General features: G+C 42.1%; 2 protein-coding genes across 4 annotated transcripts in view; both read left to right on the top strand.

The window, feature by feature from the left end:
- Positions 1 to 8,029, top strand: part of synpo2la (synaptopodin 2-like a) — a 10,652-nt gene extending 2,623 nt beyond the window's left edge. The window contains exons 2-4 of the mRNA XM_010766362.1: positions 1,114 to 1,265; positions 1,478 to 2,196; positions 3,467 to 8,029. Coding sequence (XP_010764664.1) covers positions 1,114 to 1,265; positions 1,478 to 2,196; positions 3,467 to 6,084 — 3,489 coding nt within the window. The 3' untranslated portion in view covers positions 6,085 to 8,029. The remainder of the gene's footprint in view (positions 1 to 1,113; positions 1,266 to 1,477; positions 2,197 to 3,466) is intronic.
- A 2,090-nt stretch (positions 8,030 to 10,119) lies between these two features.
- myoz1a (myozenin 1a) lies at positions 10,120 to 15,026 on the top strand. 3 transcript variants are annotated; one of them, XM_010766360.1, is made up of 7 exons: positions 10,120 to 10,217; positions 10,311 to 10,346; positions 12,602 to 12,688; positions 12,890 to 13,074; positions 13,517 to 13,787; positions 14,003 to 14,168; positions 14,249 to 15,026. In XM_010766360.1, exons 3-7 carry the CDS (start codon positions 12,604 to 12,606, stop codon positions 14,478 to 14,480), a joined length of 939 nt encoding a protein of 312 aa, XP_010764662.1. In that variant the 5' UTR covers positions 10,120 to 10,217; positions 10,311 to 10,346; positions 12,602 to 12,603; the 3' UTR covers positions 14,481 to 15,026. The 3 variants fall into 3 exon arrangements, with proteins under 3 accessions (XP_010764662.1, XP_010764661.1, XP_010764663.1); XM_010766361.1 differs by having other exon boundaries at positions 10,160 to 10,178; XM_010766359.1 differs by having other exon boundaries at positions 10,128 to 10,346.

Raw genomic sequence — 15,026 nt, 5'->3', positions numbered from 1 at the left:
CGTACGTACGTACGTAGACGTACGTACGTACGTACGTACGTACGTACGTACGTACGTACGTACGTACGTACGTACGTACGTACGTACGTAGTACGTACGTAGTACGTGTACGTACGTAGTACGTAGTAGTACGTAGTAGTGTAGTAGTAGTGTGTGTGTGTGTGTGTGTGTGTGTGTGTGTGTGTGTGTGTGTGTGTGTGTGTGTGTGTGTGTGTGTGTGTGTGTGTGTGTGTGGTAGGTATTATAATTGTTATGACTTGCAACCACAAGGTGACTGACTGAATGATTATCTGACATCCGTCCCTCAAGCAGACACAGGCCACTTTCAAAGGCTTAGCTAAATGTGGATGTGGGATTTCATTACAGGCAAACCAGAATAGCTGGAAAGAAAATGTACTTGGTCAACCTGAACATTTCCTGATTGAATTTAACATACAATGCTAATTTCCACATAGCAGTGCCCTCACAGTGCATTCAACACTGTAGTCAATTTCTTTGAAAATCGTTAAATATCGGTTTGAATTTATTGTTTAATTTATGTTGACAGGGTTTGCACGGACCTGAGGCAATTTAGGGTGGGCATTACGCCATGGTATTGAAAGACCTCCGGCACAAATAGCAAAGCACCAAATGAAGATGGCTGCTGGCTGGCATTTCCCAGTTAAAGTGTGAACGAGTGCCCTACTCGAGCTGCAATATGTGGCATATCTTTGCAGCAAGTTCAAGCTGTCAGGACAAAAGCTGCTTTCTGTCAGTCACCGTCACAAGCCAAGACAAGACATCAGCATAGCTTTGTCAGCTTTCTTTCTATCCTTTCAGCTACAAAGGCTAAACAAAATAAAGAAGTGTTTGTGTTTGTAGCAGTTCTCTTTATATCCTCTTTAAATAACCACTGTACATAACAGCTTTTCAAACCAAAGCTGTATACCTAAAACTTGGCCTTAATTACAAGTCCCAAGACTTGAGATTGGTCTTAATCATGTCTCAAAAGACATAAAAAGGGATCTACAATATGCCCAAAATTATTTTGATATACCCCTTAAAAAAATGTTTTGTTTATAGTTTTGTCGTCTATGTTAATGTTTGAAATTGTGCCTTTATTTACTTGTTCAGGTGCGTAAACGCAGCAAGGCATGCAGGGCTGGGCTTCGGGAGGCTGATGAACTGGTGTCTATCAATGATCAGCCATGTGGAACGCTATCTCATGCCCAGGCCATGGATCTCATCGACAGCTCCTCTGGGATATTACACATCCGGGTCAAAAGGTCAGAGGAACAAAAAAATAACACTCTTTCTAGTGACCCATCACCCTCCACCCCCCCCAATTGTAATAGTTTGAGATTGCATCAAATATCTTTCCAAACAAATGTTTCTTCTGCTTGTGCTAAGATCATACTTACTGTAGGATTTAGGCAAGTACATATAAGACATCCAACTATGGCTCCATCAATATTTTAAACCCTGTAATTGTTTGCAGGGTGCCAGCTGGTTTCCAGTCCGTGGTGCTTGTGACCCGTGCCCCATCTCCCCGTATAGACAAAGAGTACCGTGCTGCTTTGCGTGCCATGTCGCCCAAACACCCACACCACGCACCCGTCCGTGAAATCCACCGTAGCCACTCCTCCATAACCAGTGGTTTGACATCTCCGCCTGGCAGTGAGGCCTACTACGGTGAGACTGACAGTGATGCAGATGTGGCCGGCTATGAAAGGCAGAGAAGGCAGAAACGGCGCAGCCCCAACAACCCCAACCCAGGAAAACCATCAGGACGAGCTTCCCCAGAGGGCGGGGAGACATCAGAGATGAGTGGCTATGACAGCGCTCCAGATGCACAGTCTTATCCTCATTTGTTGGATGGACGTGGGGGAGATGGAGAACGAGGAGGAGGGTTACCGGGCGTGGCACGGAGGGAGGTGATTTACCAGCCCCCTGTTCCAGGATTGTGGTCCTCCCAGACATCCACTGAGACCTCCTCCATCATCTCCTCAGTAGATGACCAGGGGCCACGAGATGGAGTACAAGAGGAGGACAGTGGCTTTCTAGAGCCAGCTAATGTGCCACTGGTTTGCCCTGCGAGGGCAAAAGAGGCACTTCTGCTGGGATCCCGCAACCAGCTTGTACCCATGGTGGGTCCTGTGAATAACCCCATTGATGAGGAGCTGACAACCACGTACATGGAAAAGGCCAAACAAGCTAGTAAGTATGGCTGAGGAAAAATCATGACCGAGTGTGCATCACATACACTTTCCTCAATTAAGTACACATTCCAGATAAGTAACATTATTTGGTTCAAGAATTAAAAGTAAGAAGTACATTTATAGTTCACAAAACACTCCCTATTAAACATTTTTTATATATTTATAATATTCATCGTAGAGCTAGATAGCGCCTTGTTATAAAGCAGATTCACAACCCTTTAAAGCCCATTGATTCCCAAAAAATTAAATTGATTAACATTTATTATATTGCCATTAGGAATAGCATTTTCTCTGATTGTCCTAATCAGAGAAACTACGGTGTCATACTGTCATTCGATCAGTCTACCACATTCTAACCAAACATTCATAAATGTTTTCATACTAGCGGGTGTCAACCTAAGCTTAGTCTGGCAAAAGGGCAGGGATGGTAAGCTTTACTATTTTTACCTTCAGTAACAGTATGTGTGGAAAACCCCAGCGATCATTCTAGGAGTACTGAAGAGCATTTACTGTACAGCTGCTTTTAGGTATCAAGTAGCAAAGCAGGGATACTCTCATTTTCTGTTCTCTTTTTCTCTTTTCTATTGCCGCTGTCCTTTATTTTACTATACAACTCGTTACATTGTCTTCTTACATCGTGTCATGCAGTCTATCATCCATAACGAGCACCAAGAAAAAGGACAGAGCAGGGCTATTTGAAGGCAGTGGGCTGTTTTAAGAACTTAAATTTATGTATTCCTGTAAATCTCTCTTGCCACGAGAGAAGGTTTAACATTCTAATGTCCTACTTAGGAACCCTGTCCTAGACAAATTAAGAACTCCCTTCATGTGGCAGTACATACTAGGGTAATAGAACTAGGATATCTATGATAATCTTCTTAATACCATAACAAGTTCAAAGATATGTTGTGACTACACTTTGAAGTTCTCCTTCCAGTCACCTACAACATGCAACTTTCCACTAGCTTGCCGATTGTCCTCGCTAGGTTGGATTTCAGCGTACATAAGACTAATAATGTGCAAATGTATCCTTCACCCCAGCTAATGTGAGAAGCTGAAGGCATGCATGGAATTTTCCAGGAAGTGCTTCTGTTGCACGTTAGGGGATGAATGCCTGTTGAAGGCATGGTGGTCAAGACAGGTTTACATGCTCATTTCAGATTCAGTTCTTGGTTTAAATGTTTAATCTAATGTATCTGACCTTACTAGTACTAATGACATGTTTTTGTGTAACTGCTTCTAAAAGCTATGGCTTTCATATCTTGCAGAACTGAACCGAGGGGATAATCTGCAAGACAAGCATGTAAAAGAAGCCAAAAGCAAGTGTCGAACAATTGCGTCCCTATTGACTGATGCTCCCAACCCCCACTCCAAAGGGGTGCTGATGTTCAAAAAGAGGCGTCAGCGCTCCAAGAAGTACACACTCACCAGTTTTGGTAGTGTGGACGAGGACAGGTGTGAGGACTCGCAAGAGGAGGATGGGGTATTCCCTGGCAGCGAATCAGAGTTTGATGAGGATGGCTTCTCTGCAGTTCCTGACCCAACTTGGGATAGTGATTACTTGGATATGCTGGAGAAGAGGGCAACTGCGGGCACTGAAGGTCGTGTGGATAGGGCAGAGGATGCTTCAAGTCCAGGGTTGAGTCACACTACAGGCAAGGGCGCCCAGTTGTTTGAGCAGCAGAGAAAGAGGGCTGCTGAGCATGCCAAGAAGGTAGAGGCGGCACAACCTCAGGCTCCTCCACAGTCTCAAGTCCAAGGGCAGGTTCAGGCATATCAGTTGCATTCAGAGTTTCAACCACAGATGCAGCCAGACCTCCAGCCTCAGCAGATGATACCACCTGGCCTAAGAGCCATTCAGCAAAATCAGGCTCAGGCTCCAGGTCAAGTTGCAACCTATGGCATGTCTAATGGGGACCCATCCTACTCGGCCATTAGTACAGCTAGCATGATGATGTCCCCTCCACCTGTGGGCCTCAAACCAGCCACCGCCTCAGTGACTGTTCTAAACAAACCTGCACCACCAACAGAAACACCATTACCAGAACAACCTTCAAGTAATGTTCTCAATAGAACTGCTCGTCCTTTTACTCCTGGCTTTATCAGCATTCGAGCGGCAACTGCCCCTGTAGCGTTCCGACCTTCTGTCACAAAGACGAGCCAGCGTCCTGCCTCAGCTGCTATCATGCCATCACATTTCTCCACTGCCTCTGAACTAGCCATGAATGCCACATCATATTTCCCCCCTGGCCCACCACCAGTGTTTATTCAGCCATCCTTTGTACCTCAAGGTCCCTTTCCCTTAACACCAGAGGTTCCTGTTAACTATTACCATCCAGCTGTTTCCACCTCTGAAGAGAAAATGCACTCATCACCAGCAATAACTGCAGCTTACCAGGCTCCATTTGTAGCCGGGGTCCCAGTGTATTTTCCCTCAATGCCCACAGCTCAACAAGCACCAATGGCTTCAGCCCCAGCTCCTCCTGCATATCAATACCCTGGTTCACCTGACCCAGTTGCTCTAGCGCCTCCACTTCAAGTTCCAGTTGCTCAGCCAAGTCCACTTCAATATCCCATGGCCCCAGTGTCGGTTGTCTATCAGCCAGAAGCTGTAGCTCCAACCCCAGTTCCTGGTCCATTAGGTCGCACAGGAATATTAAACGACTTTCGACGCCGTGGTGGCAAACCCAAACCTATGTTCAATGTGCCAGAGGTCAAGAAACACTCCCCCAATCCTGAGTTGTTGTGTATGGTGCAGAACCTGGATGACAGATCCACCCGACACAAATATGGCCAACCACCGCCTGACGATACCTTTGACGATGCAGGAGAGGAGGAGAGGATTGGTGAGGCTGGCATGGGAAAAGCACCTCCTCCAGTTGCACCCAAGCCTAGGGTCATCCATGAAGCCCCACAGTTTCTTCAAGCAGGGGGTAAGGGGGCCGAGCTGTTTGCTCGCAGACAGAGCCGGATGGGTATGTATGTAGTTGATACCCCACCCGAGACTCCTTACCAGCAGGTAGTGGCCTCGCACAATGCAGCCCAATCCCTTGACTTCTCCAACAATCCTTCACTTGCGTCTCAGTGGAAATACTCCCCAAATGTCCGTGCTCCTCCACCCATTGGTTACAACCCACTCCTGGCCCCCTCTATCCCTACAGGGCCTCAAAGGAATACAAGCAAGCCAGAAAGCATGGGTAGAGGTGCCCCCCAAAGAGAGGGCATCAAAGCTCTGGATGTCATGAGAAGGCAGCCCTACCAGCTCAATTCTGCCATGTTCAACTATGGGGGCAGTGTTGCTAATATTTCAGCCATGCCTTCTTACCAGGCCCAGAGGCAGCAGCTGCAGTACGGTAACTACACAACAGCAACAATGGTGGGCAGCTCATTAACTCCCCCTAAGCAGATCCCCATCAAAACAGCTCGTGTTTTTGAGGTCAAACGATTCTCCACACCAACACCAATGTCTGCTCCCTCTCTAGCTCCCCAGATCATTGCACCCCGCTCGGCCACTAGCCTCGGAGAACGTTTTTCTTATTCCGGTATGATCTCCCCACCTCCTGCTCCTTTTACTCCAAACCCAGCACCATTCAGTGCCCCAATGTCAGCTTCAACACCCTCCCAACCATTTGGACTGCCTGGCCTCCCAATGTTCTCTGCCGCCCCTATTCAACACCCTTTGCCCCCTGCAGTTCCTACACCTTACATGCCAGTATCATACACCAGTGGGCTCCAGTCAGCCAAGCAGTTCCAGAGCGCTCCTGAACTCAGTTTTCTTGCCTTTTTGCCGTCACTCAAGCCCGCCCCAGTTCAGGCACCCAAACCACGTTTTGTTGCCACCAAGGGAGGCATTAAGCCCCATGTCTGGAGGCCAGGGGCAATGTGAAAACCAGGAAATCAGTCACTATGACATCCTTCTGTGATACACAAATTATTTCATAGTTTAAGTTAAAAATACCAAACATCCATTAGTTCTATTAACTCAAATGTGACAATATTCTGTTTTTCTCTTCTAAAGTCATTGTTAATTGAATATTTTGGGGTTTTGGGTTGTGCTAAGGCTTTGACAACTTACTATGGGCAATTCATTGATCAATAGTGACAAATAAATAAACACAAGCTTACTTAAGTCTCACATTCAGCTGTAAAAGTAATTAAGTAACATTCAAGTCCAGAAATCAAGAAGCCGGTGAAGTTAGAACTTGAATAATGATAAGAGGTCATACACGTCTTTTTCCTTTTCAAAATGCTGCTTAACAAGTTTATTTTTGCTGCTAACACATTTAATCACACATATATCCGAGTGACCATAATACAATAGAGTATATTGGCACATAATGTATGCTAGTCAACCATATGCCTGTCCTGGGGGAGGTTTGTGTAAGGTTTCTGGAGATCTCTTTCTACTTATTTAGCAGATCAAAACAGAGCCTGTACTGAAATATTCTTTGAAACTTGAAATGTCTGAAAGATGTTGAAAATGAATTATTGCGATTCTGACAATAGGATTAAAATCACTGAGAAAAATGTTGTAGTATGTCGACAGATGGGGGATCATAAAGCAAAGGTTGCAGGCTTATTTATTTTATCTAACTTTGAACATTTAATTCTGTTTTTCAGTACATGTCCTACTAAATGATGTGCCCAAAAATGTATTTTTACCCCTGTTTTTTTGCAGCATTTTCAAGAAAAAAACAATAATGCCTACTTGTCCAGGGGTTTAAATAATGCATGACCAGCTGAAAAATGTAAACTCCTTGATTTTCACATTGAAACAATATGTGAACGTCTGCGCTTGCAAGCAAGGTTGTGTCAAACACCTCTGCTCACTATAGCCAGAGAGAAATGCCATCTTTTCAGCATGGGTCACATTCAACAAGTGCCCTGGCAGTCAATGAATGTACACTTGTCACTGCATATCATAGCTTCCATTAGGCACACCAGAGCCTCATTAGTTACTGTGTGATCTTTGCAGACATATGTAAATTCTTAACTTTATTAAACAAATAACACAGATGAAGGAATGTGTATTTGGTTTTGTTTCATTATGATTTAATCTGATGTGGTGCAAGGGGAAGTTAACTGAATGACAGGCACCAGAATGTATAAAAGGGTTCAAGAAAGAAGAGTGGCTGTGGAGAAGGGTTCAGGCAGTATATACTGTAGTTAGGGCAGATAAGAGATGTGGTCATAAGCCCATTTGTTATTGGGATTCATGGTTGATTTGTACATAGTTAGGAAATCCCACAGCCTTAAGAAGTTAGCAGCAGAAGGACAGGAACGTTTGGTACATGATGTTTTTGATTTAAAGAAACTGAGGCACAAACTTGTGTCTTTTTATTAACAATGGTTTCTGTAATGGCTATATACCTTGAAAGACTAGGTATATAACAAAGGAATGTGTTTGTTGTTTTCAGTTGTGGAATTCTTTGGAAGGTACTTTTATTTATTTTGTATCACTTTTAAAATATATTTTCTCTTTAGCTTCTTTTTTGTTCTCATACTAGTATGGCCATGGAAAATGTGGACATAGTTATTTTGAGGTGTAAAATATGATAAATGTATGCTTCTAAATGTGGTTGATTAAATATAACTCGATTAAATGTTATTGATGCTTAGAAGATTATACTGACTAGGAGACGAGACATTTTTAGAGGAATACAATTAGATTTGAAAGACCTCTGGTTGTCTGACATTTCTTATTTTACACTGCCCTCTGCTGCAATTGTGTGATACTGCCCTTTTCTTTTTATGTACAGTACATGCATGCAGTAAATGATAATATTAATGAAACTGTTACATGTAAATCAGTTTTAATAAAATAATTAAAGAATGAATGATGTATGTTGAACTATACATTTAAAGGGTCAAAACACAATAACCACCTGAGAGACATTCTGCACATGACTAAATAAATGTTACACAGTGTTCTGGTGATAGATTTATAAATTGGGATCAGCGTTTCATAAAGCAACAAGGCTTTCTGCCTTCTGACAAGCCAGGTGAGCCTAATACTTAGGTTTGTTTTTCGTTCTTTATTCAAAATAAGAGATGAACTACTGTAAGCAGACAGAGAAAGCAAAAGGAGCAATAGTCCTATTGGATGCTCCAAGGTAGATTTCAATATCGTGTTGGATCCGGCACATTTTGATGCGGAAAATAATTACAATATTCCCAATATTGATTTTAAGAAAATAGAAGGCTGGGCCATTTTGTTGGGGTAAAAGGTCAAGTAATGTGCGTGAATTGATAGAGAGAGAGAGAGGAGTTACCTAGACAACATGCTTAAAGTAAAGAAATCAGATTGCCTACCTAAATTCATCTTAAATTGACGTTACTCCCCTCACTTTTTGATTCAGTCTCATGTTTTTTTAATGGAGAACTGAGCCTGATAGTTACAGATGCATTTTTGTGAATAGTAGCCTGGAATAGGTTTTCTGTAGACAATTCAGGCTTAAAGGCAGCCTTATGCAACACCATGTCCCGAGCAAAAGTGAAACTGGATCCATCATTTTTTTTAAATCACACGACATCTACGTGTTGTTAGTCTATATTTGACTTAATAATCCACTTCAGTTTATTACCTCAGCAAATAGGGGCCTAAGAGCCTCCAATTGCTTGTATTTGTTCAAGAATAAAAACAATTTGAAACCTTCAACCTTTGTTGAACGGAATAGATTCTTCACGCACCTTTTTATGCTATATGAAAGTCCATAAGTCCCTGGATGGGGTCTTAGGTGAAGAGCCTGCAGGGAAAACAGAGAAAAACGCCATTTTAGGACCTAATTCAGGAGCGTCAGTCATGTGTCAGAGTGGTCTTTTTCAGAAGTCACGTTTCCATGATTTAACATCTGCCACAGAGTGGTGCTGCGGAGTCATGTCTGAGAATGCAGTCAGAAAGGCATCTTGTTGCCAACCTGCGTACTCACAGGCTTCTATACAGGGACTATTTATAGAAGAAAATATGTATTGCCAGGTCCTTGCTTTAATTGTAATTTCTACTTAACTGAACGGATTCAAAAAATATTAAGACGTTTTGAAAAGATCTAAAAATTCTGAAATATAAAGTATATAAACTTGCTAAAACATCACATTTTAGAAGTAAACATAATATATGATACTTCATTGAAATACGGGTTATGCATTATTTTTCTAATTATAATTTGTTTTTCTAATATCATAGGAATATACCGAAATTAGCAAATTAAATAGTGGTGTAGAATACATTGCTAGCTTTGAGGTAACAGAAGTTATTGTCCCTCTTGTAGGAATGTCCTAGGCGAATGGGCAAAGGGTACTGCTGAGGAAATGTGGACACATGATTGCCAATCAAGTTTTGAAATTCTTTCTGCATTCAGGTTGTAGATTTTGAAATGCTTCTATTATGAACACGTAACAAAGAATATTGCAGGACAAGACATGTGTTGCCTACATTGGTTATTGGTCTTAAGATGCTTAGTGCCTTGCATTCACTTGCACAATCTGATCAAGCCATGCCAACGTTGTTGGAGTTTCTGAAATGTATTTGTCACATGCCCATCATGTCCAGTAAGTTAACGCTTCAAAGAAACTGAAAATGTGACAATCTACTGTCAGGTTGGAGAAATGCAGGGAGGAAAGGGGCCAACCCTCATTTTGAAACACAAACTGTCAGGGTCTTAATATACACACATTAAAGTTGCAATGTGTACTTGTGTGTACCACTAAACAGCCCCCAGAGTCCTTTGAGGTGATCTTATAGCTGAGTTCTGTTCCCCTCGTTATTTGCTACTAAATATAGGCTTCTGAACCATCTGTGAGAATGATTTTGTTCCCTTAATATCCCCATCAGCACTTTCAGCTGGCCAACAGAGACTTCTCCCCCCTGCCTCTGCCCCCCCAAGCCCTATCCTAACCTCCTCCTCCTCCTCCTGTCTTGACACCAACACTGCTGCTACCCACACCCCCATCCCTCTGAAAGATCTGCCATCTGAGTGAAGGGTGGGTTTTGCACTTCCCTGGAACTGGGTCTAGTCATACGTAGGTTCAGAGGCACTAAGGGATTTGTAAACGTGTGATCCAGATCACCAGCATTGGGCCCTGAGTCTCTTCTTCTCTGTTTGGTATTTATAGGTCTGTCTCTCGTCCCAGGATTGCAACAATAACCCGGTGAGTGGATTTGCATCCCATCGGTGTTCTTTGTTCTACTAATACAGCTTGGATTTGGATTCTGGCTACTACAAAAATGGTGAGAGGCAATTAAGATGTTCCCAATCATATGTGTTCTGGTTTGAGCAGCTGAGCTCAGAGAATCTAATCTAAGAGGAGGTCAACAACTCAGTAACCAGATTATAGCTCGCTTTTGATTGAAATATTTTTGATTTCACAAATGACTAAGAGAAAAGGACTTAAGGAGTCACTTTGCTGCTTTTACATTTTCATCGTACGTCTTAAAATTACCAGAGGAATGGGTGAATGTGCTGACCATCCCTCTTGGTGGGCGTTGCTAAGATTTGATATGGTGTTACCAATCTCTGATAGGGGGGGAGGTAAATCTGAGCACAAGGCTAAATTAGTAATTATTTAAAGCAACTATAACAGCGTCCAGAACCCTTCACATTAACAGTTACAGTAACTCGAGCTATCACTTGTGTTTTGAGAGCGGTCCAAACATTCACTCAGATTTGTTTTCGGGAGGTTTGAGTTGTGTCCTTAGGGTTGTGTCAAGCCTGTTTATTAGCTAAATGACGGCATTACATGTCGCTTAAATGTCTTGGCTTGAAACAGCAGTTAAAAATAGCTGCAGTGGGTTGAGTTACAGTCAGTAGATGTGATGTTTTGCTACGCGACTGGGTCTTAAAGAAACTGTTAAAAGCTGAAGGTGCCTATCTGATAAGAAGACAAAAAACTGTAAAAAAATAAACTATAATGTATAACACCAGATGCATATCCTTAGAAAAGGAAGGATCCACAGGTTGTAAGAAATATGGTTGTTAAAGTTATAGGGATTTAATGGTGAGCGATATCGCGTCATATGAGAGAGTAAAGTAATGCCCTCAGTTTCCCCTTCTACGTGTTCCCATGAAGGCCACAGATTTGGGAATATGATCAGATGCTATTTTATGATCATGAGGCCTTCACCTCTACTGCAGTAGAATGGCACTAGCACTTGCACATTTTGATTTGGTTAATGTTGTCTTAGTCTGTGTACAGGTCTTGTCCCCAAACAGATCTGAAACAAACATTCAGCTACCGGTATATGTTTCCTTTGGAGCAGACATTTCTTTCACTTGGGAACGTGGGGAATCTGAGGGCAATGGCATCTCCCTTGAACTTGAAAAAGGAGCAGGGCCCATCTGAACTGTGTGCGTGTCTGATACATTACGATCCCGTAGATTCACTTTCAGGGGTTGTTGATGCTCTAGGTCAGGGCAATTCAATTAGTTTGGAATGGGGGCCGGTTGATGAAAATGATCCAAAGCAAGGGGCTGGGAAAAAGATGGCTTGAAATATGAGCAATCATATCAAGAGCCTCAGATGCAGTAAATACTACAACAGCATAGTGGAGTGCATATATTGTGTTGAATTAAATCAAACAACATAGCCCCAAGGCCTTTCTAGATCTAAATGGCAAGTTCATAACTCAGTAGGCCAACATGTGAAGCTGATTTAACCATCAACATCATTTCATTTGATTTCATTTAGGTGAAATTATCTAATCATTCACGCAGAGATGCAATAAATGACAGGAGTTGTCACTACAGTGGCTAGTAGGGGGGTTCGAAACCCGAGCCCGCCAAAAGTTTTCAGGCAATGTCTTCCCCTCTATCTCTCAATTTAACACCCTATCTGGAATAAAGGCACTCTTTAAAACATCTTTTTTTTTTAAAACTCAACAAAAAAACCTCAAAAACAGTAAATATCACCCCGGGGCCGGATTTGGCCCGCGGGCTGCCAATTGAATAGCCCTGCTGTAGGTGGTGAGACTAAAGAGGGATCTAGATACGTTTGTACTATCGTCAAGGAAGTAAAGCAGTATGTTCTTTTTATTGCGTGGAATGCATCTTGAAACGAAATATAAAAACACTCCCATTATTTAATTTTAACCTTTGAGTGAACCTGCACCTACACAGATTTAGTCCCATTGCCGTCAATTTTTCTTTCGAATAGGATAGATGACATTGAGCACGAGTTCCTCAAGTTGCTACATTGAATCACACATATTGAAATAGAAACAATGTTATTCATATTCAATTGATTGCTAAATAACTAAATGTTTTCTTGAGAAGCTACTTTTATTTTGTTTCTTGGGAAAGAGGTTCACTTTGATAACGCTCTATATGCTGAGGAATGATACATTACATTTGATCATTTGTAACCATAATATTGTTACTGCTAACTCCCTGTCTTTCCTGATCCTCCAGTCATGCCTCTGGGAAAACGTGCCCCGCAGAACAAGCGGAAAAATCTCGCCAAGATCATAACCGACCTAACACATATCACTCAGGATGGTAAGGCTGGCATAAAGTTACATTTTCCATATGCTAACTGCAGCTTTATCATGTTAACATAAAATGATGTCTTAAAATACTTGGTTAGGGTTTGTTTGTGTTTTGCATATCACTACAGAGACACCCAGACTACTTGGAAACATTTAGTTCCACATTAAGACATTTGTAAATGTAACACTTATTCAAATGTTCCTTACCTAGAGTATGAGTCAGATCCAGAGGCCGAGCTGGACCTGGGAACAAAGATCAGGTCTCCCAAAGACATCATGCTGGAGGAGCTTTCCCTGCAGAACAACAAAGGTTCCAAGATGTTCAGGATGAGGCAGAAGAGAGTGGATAGGTTCATCTACGAGAACAACCCTGACATCTTCAGCAATGAGGCTATGGTGAGATCAAAACTTAAGGGGATGACAAAATCCAATTCATTAAAAAAGATTTATAAATATACGACACAATTTGAGCACACACAACATTCAACAGAGAAACGTATTGCAATGTTTGAAGAAACATACATTCTTGTCACTTTACAACATGAATCTGTCCTAATGAAATACTTGTTTTAATTCATATTATACAGTAGCTGTCTCAAAGAAACATAATAGTAGGACAGCAAAAATGTACTTGATTTTTTTAGTTTTAAAGTTAAAACCTTAAGATAATTATTGATCAATCAAACCAGCTCGATGAATATTCAGATTGACTGGCAGAAGATAAAGCCTACAATGCTCACTGAGAGTTCTCAGTAAAGCCTTTACAGGTTTAACTTTTATAAGATAAAACCTAGTAAATGATGTCACGTGGTTAATATATCCATGATTTTTCTTTCAGGACGACCTCCAGAAGTTTGTTCCCTCTCTGGGAGGTCAGATGAGAGGTGACATCATAAATGTTGGTGGACATTTTGTAAGCAAACAGGTTGGACTGAATTTTGTAGGGATGCACGGCAAAGGAGGAGCTCCAGTGCCTCCTCCCAAGCCTGGAAGCAAAGGTGCAGGAGCAGGTGCAGGAGCAGGTGCAGGAGCGGGGGCAGGTGGACAGGGTGGGGGCGACCATGGGAAAGAAGGTGGAGAAGGAGACAGTGGGTGGTCTCCACTTAAAGGTAGGTACCATGTTTGTTTTTTTATTGTAGAAAGATTCTGTTTCATAGTCAAACATTTCCAAACTCTTGGAGAGACTCTTGAACTTTTTTGTTCAACATCACAAATATTACTGAAACCAGCCCAAAGTCTATGAACATATTTGTAAAACTTTATTTAATGTTACCAACTAGGCTGAGAGTGTCTTATGCTCTAGTCGTGGATATTTTCTTCACAGGAGGTGGAAGTGATGATGCATCTAAGACGATGCTTATTTTGAAGTCGTACGTGTCGCCATGGGAGAAGGCCATGAAGGGGGATGAAATTCTGGTAGCAACTATGAAAGGTGGAATGGCTGGTCCTTGTGATGCAAAGGATTTGCGCAAGTACAAAAGCTTCAACAGGTACGTCCCGCAAGGCCTGACTTTTTAGGTGTTCTTCGAAAAGAAGGGGCTTCAATAATCCTCTCACCTTGCTTTGCTAGGTCTGCCATGCCGTTTGGCGGTTTCGAGAAGGCCAATCAGTTCTTGAAATTCCAGATGCCAGAACCTGAGGCCAAAGAGGAACCTGAACCCGCGATGGTGTACCAGCATGAAATCGGCTGCCGGCCTTCCTTCAACCGCACTCCTATTGGCTGGGTGGGCAACGGTGAGCCGGGCAACATTCATATGGAGACAGATGCTGTGCCCTTCGATGGAGAGACTGACGAGCTGTGAAGAAACATCCATACTGTGATAACACTGACGTTGCATGAATGCTTGCAAACACGTTAAGCTTGTACACAACAGAAGAGCTTACGGTTAACTGTTATATTCATGAATTTGATCCGTCAGTGTGGATAACTGAAAGTGTATATGAAATGTGGTCATGTTCCTTTTTTGCTCTGTACGTGGTTTTAAGGCAAATAAAAAAGCTTGTGTGAGGATGAAACATAAAGTTTATTTGAGTCTATACGTTTAGTAAAAACAATTGATTTGTCAGAAAAGTTTTGTTTTTGGGGAGAAGTTGCAGATTTTGAAAGTATTATTGAAGTATGAAGGATATATTTAGGCTATTTTACTGTTGAGCACAGTCATGATGTCAAGTTGTTGCCACATTTGTTATTTACCATATGCAGGCGGGTCTTTTTGTTGTTAGGGATTTCTGGTTTATTTGTGGAACGTGTGAGGATAAACCCTACAATGATGGTCACAATATGCATGCTGATCATTCACTCCTACCCTTACCAACCACTTTCTCCACAATAAACCCTTTAAACTGAA

Source organism: Notothenia coriiceps, unplaced genomic scaffold (genome assembly GCF_000735185.1).
Source record: "Notothenia coriiceps isolate Sejong01 unplaced genomic scaffold, NC01 NC01_scaffold00003306, whole genome shotgun sequence".
Lineage (NCBI taxonomy): Eukaryota > Metazoa > Chordata > Actinopteri > Perciformes > Nototheniidae > Notothenia > Notothenia coriiceps.
The sequence above is the reverse complement of the archived record's forward strand: the minus strand, read 5'-3'. Positions and strand labels throughout refer to the sequence as shown.

Bases quoted from the DNA above. Each gene is read 5' to 3' on its own strand.
- myoz1a (XM_010766360.1), top strand. From the start codon at position 12,604: ATGCCTCTGGGAAAACGTGCCCCGCAGAACAAGCGGAAAAATCTCGCC. The intron at 13,075-13,516 runs GTGAGATCAAAA...TTTTTCTTTCAG, and splicing joins TCTTCAGCAATGAGGCTATG to GACGACCTCCAGAAGTTTGT. The intron at 13,788-14,002 runs GTAGGTACCATG...TTTTCTTCACAG, and splicing joins TGGGTGGTCTCCACTTAAAG to GAGGTGGAAGTGATGATGCA.